Source organism: Acomys russatus, chromosome 31 (assembly GCF_903995435.1).
Source record: "Acomys russatus chromosome 31, mAcoRus1.1, whole genome shotgun sequence".
Classification (NCBI taxonomy): domain Eukaryota; kingdom Metazoa; phylum Chordata; class Mammalia; order Rodentia; family Muridae; genus Acomys; species Acomys russatus.
Genome location: NC_067167.1, coordinates 12,619,104 through 12,625,103, shown reverse-complemented (window position 1 = coordinate 12,625,103; position 6,000 = coordinate 12,619,104). Strand labels below are relative to the sequence as shown.

The window sequence follows — 6,000 nt, the reverse complement described above, 5'->3', positions numbered from 1 at the left end:
TCTTTGTCTGCTTTCTATTGCAGCCTTCTTCAGTGGTGTAAGAGCTGGTCACCGTGTTTATCTTAGTTACAGTGACTACTTCAGTAAAGGATGTGCATACATGTTCATTGGACACATGAGCGTGTGTCTTATCACTTGAAACAGGATGTATCCTGAAATGAGTAATAAGGCTGGGTGGACGCAGAAAGACGGCTGGATGGGACAAAGAATCTATGCTTAAAATACAAATTCATGGGCTGAGGGCATGGCTCAGAGAGTAAGAAGAGAACACTTTCTAGGCAAGGATGAGGGCTCATGCTTGAGTTCTCAGTAACTAGGTAAAAGCAGGGCTTGCTCGCATATGCCCATAACCTCAACATGGTGGAGTGGAGACACGCAATCCCTAAGAACTCACTGGCCAGCCAGCATACCTAATGGAGAGCTTCCAGTTCACTGAGAGACCCTGTCTCAAGACAGCAAGGCAGAGCGACAGAAGCAGACCCCTGATAATCTGCTGTGGGCTCTGCATGTATGTGTATGGTCTGTGGCTCCATGTCCCCGTGCACACACATGCACATCACACATACACAGATCACAAGTCTACGAAGACTTATTCTAGCAAAGACAGCCCTGAGTTCCATGTTCCGACTTTAAGTTTTGATGCGGCTGTATTCAAGTTTTTATTTTCATTTATAGCCAGATGTTTGTTAGTAAGGGAAGCCTTCTAAGTTATAGTGAATGGTGTTGGAATTCTGTCAGTCTTGTCTTTTTCATTCCCTAAATGTTGCTGAATGAACTATGACCATGTCTCTTCGTAGATTTAATAGTAAGTCATCTGTTAAGTGCTCCTATCCCGGTACTTTATATGTGTCACCCCGTTCTATTCTTACAACAGCCATCTGAGAGTGGTGGTAACACTCTGTTTTTCTGATAAACGTTTAGGTTCCAAGAAGTGAGTTCCATCACGCTCATATGGCTGGCTTACGTTGGAGCAGGAATTGAACCCAGATGAATCCAATACTTTGTCCTGCCATGGTGCTGTTTTGATGGTGAGTATTTGAGTGCATACTTTAAAATATATGTAAAATATTTGGTATAGATACAGAGTTTGTTTTCTCTGCGAAGAATCTAGGAAATAGAATAGCTATGAATTTTGAATTTCTGCATCTATCAGGAATACATACACACACACACACAAAAACAAAAAACAAAAAAACCTGGCTCTCTATATCTGGAACGTAGTTGAGTGCTCATTAAATAACTGGTTAACTGAGTCTGTCTGGACAGTTAGGAAAGTTTTCCCCCAAAGAAATAGTGTATATAATAGCTTTTCATAGCTGAGGATATGTTACAGCATACCCAAGCACTGTTTTATTACAAATTAGTTCATTTATTGATCGTGGTAATGTGCATTGAGCCCCAGGCCTTGCACATGCAGGACACGCATTCCGCAGCTGAGCCATCCCTACCTAGCTCTAAAGAAACATTTTTAAAGGCAGTGCAGGTGGTCATGTTTCTGTCGTTTTAGGAGGAGTGCTGTCTGTTGCACCAGAAGAATTTGAAAGCATCCGCCTTTCCCTAAAGTTCAAGTGACTGAACGTTGTACACACATTCTTCATTTCCTTCATAAAACTGATTTTGTTGAATTTTCCATAAAAAAAAAAAAAAAAGTGCAGCTGCTGAACATTCCTGTGATGGCTCCTTTGTGAATGTGCCACTGTTCTGGGTGTGCACACACGCCTTGTAATTGCAGCTTGCTTTTGTTGGTGGCCGGCAGCTCCAACTGGTAGAGCTCTTGTCTGATTATGTGGAACTTCATTTTAATGGGAACAGCTTCTTTGCTGCGTGGTTTTTTTTTTTTTTAAGAAATGGTCTCGGAAGCTCCATACTGTGAACTCTTTGTTGAGGACAAAGGGTTATTTATGCTAAAGGGGAATGCAGTCCCCACTGAATTAGCTGGTAGGAGTTTACCAAGCTCTTCAGCAATGCTCACTTGTGCTTTGGCCTTTTGCTGTGAGGGAGGGAAGGAAAAATGAGAGCAGAAAGGGCACTATGTGGTCTTTTGCCTTCTGCAAAGAAAATGTGATCTGTTGTTAAGCCCTTCAGTTAGCTTTAGCTTGGGTTTTATTTGTTCCTTAGAGAATGCAGTGTGTACAGTTGGCACTGTGCATGTGATGTGTCTGAGAGAACTCAGGGAAGGGCATAACTTTGGAAACAGGTAACACTTTAGCCTTATAAATAGTTGCGTAATTTTCTCTTAAAATATTTTAGTGGTAGTTTCTAATAAAAATAGAGTATTGCTATATTGGTACAGAGAAGCAATAAACCTATACTTTTATATAATCTATATTATTCTGCCTTGAAGCCTTTCGCTTATTTTCTCCCTGAAAACACATTAAAGAATGATATTGGTCTGATTTCATTTATTAAAGTTTGTCTTTTCCTTTGTAGATTTCAAGAACAGAGGTTTGGAGCCCACACTGCTGTTTCTTTTGTCTTTGACAAATTATCACGGAAAGGTATCGAGTATTTTTAGTACTTTACTATCCTGTTATCTAGCAGGAAAAGCTTATGGCTGAGCATGTGGGTTATAAAGTCTGTATGACTCATCAAGATGTGATCACTACAAAGAAAAAAATGCCCGAGTTTCAGTATCAGTTTTGAGGGTGGAGGCTGTTCTGTGAAGCATGCTTTGCCATGGGTTCTACGCCACTGCCCAGTGCTTTAGCAGCCATTTGACACTAGCGCCAGGGACAGGACATGGGAGTGTCTCAGGTCTTTCTCACTCTAGTAACAGGTGCAGAGTTATCACTGGGTTCCTCATGGTCACGCTATTCTAACTAGATGAGACTGTCTCGGCGTTCGGTCAAACAGGCAGCTTGTCCTTTGGGGTTTGAGGGACAGGACCCCTGCTGTTGTCATCTGCGTGCTAACACCTTCCTCTCTCTCCAGAACAGCTTTTCCATCTCTGTGTAGATGACCATGCAGCCTGCAATCCAAGTAAGTTTTCTTTTGGTAAAAGGTAAGTATAAGTTGTGAATTGATAATATTGATTCAATTCTTTTTATGATGTGACTTTTTTTTTTAAACACTACATTTTAACAATAGGAATACTGCACTTTTGACTTTCTGGTTCCAAGAAGATTTTAATTCTGAGTTTTACTTGTGCTAGACAGCTGAAAGAATCTAAAGAATTTAGGGGTTAGGGGGTGAACCTGGGTTGAAAATAAGTAGAATGTTTTATAGTAACTTCCTCACTACAATAGGATACATGTTTGCAATTGAAAGAACACTTAGTAAAAAAACAAATACAAGGTACAAATCTTAGTTTAGACAACTGTGCATATGTTTTATAAATGAGCCTGTACCTGACTATGTGCTAAAATTAAACTTTTTTTAAAGATTTAAGTGTTTTGCCTGCACGTACACCTGCACACCAGTAGAGGGCACCAGATCTCATTATAGATGGTTGTGAGCCACCATGTGGTTGCTGGGAATTGAACTCAGGACCTTTGGAAGAACAAGCAGTGTTCTTAACCTCTGAGCCATCTCTCCAGTGCACTGTCTGCTCTTCCGAAGGTCCCGAGTTCAATTCCCAGCAGCCACATGGTGCCTTACAACCACCTGTAATGAGATCTGGTGCCTTCTTGTGGTGGGCAGGCACATATGTGGGCAGAATACTGTGTAAATAATAAATACATCCCTAAAATTAAAATTTATAAAGAGTTTTATTTATTTTATGTATATGAGTGCTCTATCTGCATGTACACCTGTAAGCCAGGAGAGGGCATTAGAGGGTATAGATGGTTATGAGCACCATGTGGTTGCTGGGAATTGAACGCAGGACCTTTGGAAGAGCAGACAGTGCTCTTAACTGCTGAGCCATCTCTCCAGCTTTAAAATTAAACATTTTAAAGAATAGGATTTTTTTGGTTGTTGCTGTTTATGATTGGGCAAAACCAGCTGCGGATAATTCCAGAAGTCACTGTAGTCTAGAAGTGTGTGTTTGCTCTGTTCATTGCCTTTCTACTGTTTTCTTTCTTTGAATATTAATAGGGCAATTAAATATTAATTTAAAGGCAAAGTGACACTGGACCTTTCTACCTAGAAAGATACTTTAAAAAAAAAAAAAAGTTGCTAATAAATAGATCAGAAAGCTAGAAGTTAATAGTCAATCATGGTTTAGTTCTGATCCCACCTTTGTCCGTCTCTTAGTGAGAGCCGGTTGTCTTGCTTCCTAAATCTGTTTCATCACTTGTGAGGTGAGGATAGTAGTTCCTGTTGTGCAGGGTGGTTGTGAAGTCGTGAGGTAGCATGTGCAGAGAACCCGCCAGGATGCATGTTACCCAGTAGGCACTTGAGGGTTTTGTTTCTTTGGTAATTCTTTCTCTAACGTATCTTTATATCTTGACCAGAGGACATTGGGAATGTTCTCCCTTCCGCCCCCCGCCCGCCCCCTGCCACCGCCCCCTTATAGTTTGTCTGTGCAAATTCAAGTAGGACAGACATCCTAGCAAAGAGAAGGGGAAGTGCTCTGAAGCCCCGCCCATAGTCAAGATGCTTGGTGCAGCTGTTCCGTGCCTGGAGAGGGGAAATGGCTTTTCTTGAGTGAAGTCCCACTGTGTGGATAAGCCAAACTCCAAGGCAGGAGTTGGTCAAAGAAATCGGACTTCATAGTTTCTTGTTCTTGTTTGTTTGTTTTTGTTTTTTGTTTTTAGCGAGAGCTCCCATGAGTTTTTGATACATCTGTTGTCTTTTGAGTGCTACTGTGCCTTCTGTTAAAATATCATAAGGCTTATTTTCCTCTCCCGTTGTGTATTTGTTCCTTTCTCCAGCAGTGAGAAAACTGCCTCCTGTTCAGTAACTGGTTAGGTATGTGGCCACACTCTTATTGCCGCTGCTGCCTTCTACCTGGTGGTGACACTCAGCTCACCTGGCCCTGACACCCTCCAATGAGCCATCCTGCCCCCACGGAGCCCTTTGTATTCACTTTGCATAGGGTCACCTTTATGCACCCCTCAGGGTTCCGCTGCATACACCCTCTTCAGCCCCCTTGGAGAACTCTAATACCCCTCTGAGGACAAGAACCATTTTTATGTTGTTTTAAAAAGCGACTTCATGATTGTTACTTTCCTAATTTGCACAATTGAGTCTTTTCTAGAAGCAATCTGAAAGCAAATCTGTTGATATTTAAAATATTTCCAAGTGTTGGTTTCATAGAATATTTATGCAATTTTATTCTTATCTTTTTTATTTTAAAATATTTGCAATTATTTTAAGCTTTGCAGGCCAGTAGGCAAAAGTTGAGAGTGGTAGATGGGCATTTGGATACTTGTGTAATGATCATTTTTAAATGTTTTAGTTGTAGGTCATAAAAAATACAGACGATAAACCAGATTTGCTTATAAACTATGGTTTGCCATTCTATTGCTTCAATCAAAGTATTTGGGGGAAAAAATTAAGGATAGCATGTAGGGGCTAGGGTGATGGCTCAGCGGTCAAGAACACGTGGTGCTCCTGCAGAGGGCTTGAGTTTGGCCCTAGAACTCATGTCAAGTGGCTCACAACCACCTGTTAACTCCAGCTCCAAAGGATCTGACACCCTCTCCTGGCCTCCAGGGGCACATGTACTAATATACACAAACTCACAGACATACACACACACACTCACACACACACAATGAAAATAATAAAATAAATAGTTACACATCATGCCTGTGATTTGAAGTTTGCAGGTGCTATTTATGCATTCACTCACTTATCCATTCAACAGACGTCTGTGTAATCTCTGCTGTCCGTGAGGGTCAGTGCTAGCTGCTGCACGCGTGTGTCTTGTAAAGCAGGGTGTCATCAACCCATTTTATAGCTAAGAAGTGGGGCTTCTGGCTTAGTTACTAGTACAACTAACAAGTGGAGAAAAAGAATACTATTTGTTGAAGTTTTATTCTCTTGACTCTACATTAGAATCCATTCATTAATTTAGTGTTCATTGGCATTAACCACTGTATTAAATACTAAGAA

At 41.0% G+C, this 6,000-nt stretch overlaps 1 protein-coding gene across 1 annotated transcript in view; it reads left to right on the top strand.

Moving 5' to 3' along the window:
- The first annotated feature begins 725 nt into the window (after nt 1-725).
- The window catches only part of Gas2l3 (growth arrest specific 2 like 3), a 28,373-nt gene continuing 23,098 nt past the window's right edge, over nt 726-6,000 (top strand). Inside the window, exons 1-3 of the mRNA XM_051139849.1 lie at nt 726-1,028; nt 2,431-2,498; nt 2,932-2,979. Coding sequence (XP_050995806.1) covers nt 2,956-2,979 — 24 coding nt within the window. The 5' untranslated portion in view covers nt 726-1,028; nt 2,431-2,498; nt 2,932-2,955. The remainder of the gene's footprint in view (nt 1,029-2,430; nt 2,499-2,931; nt 2,980-6,000) is intronic.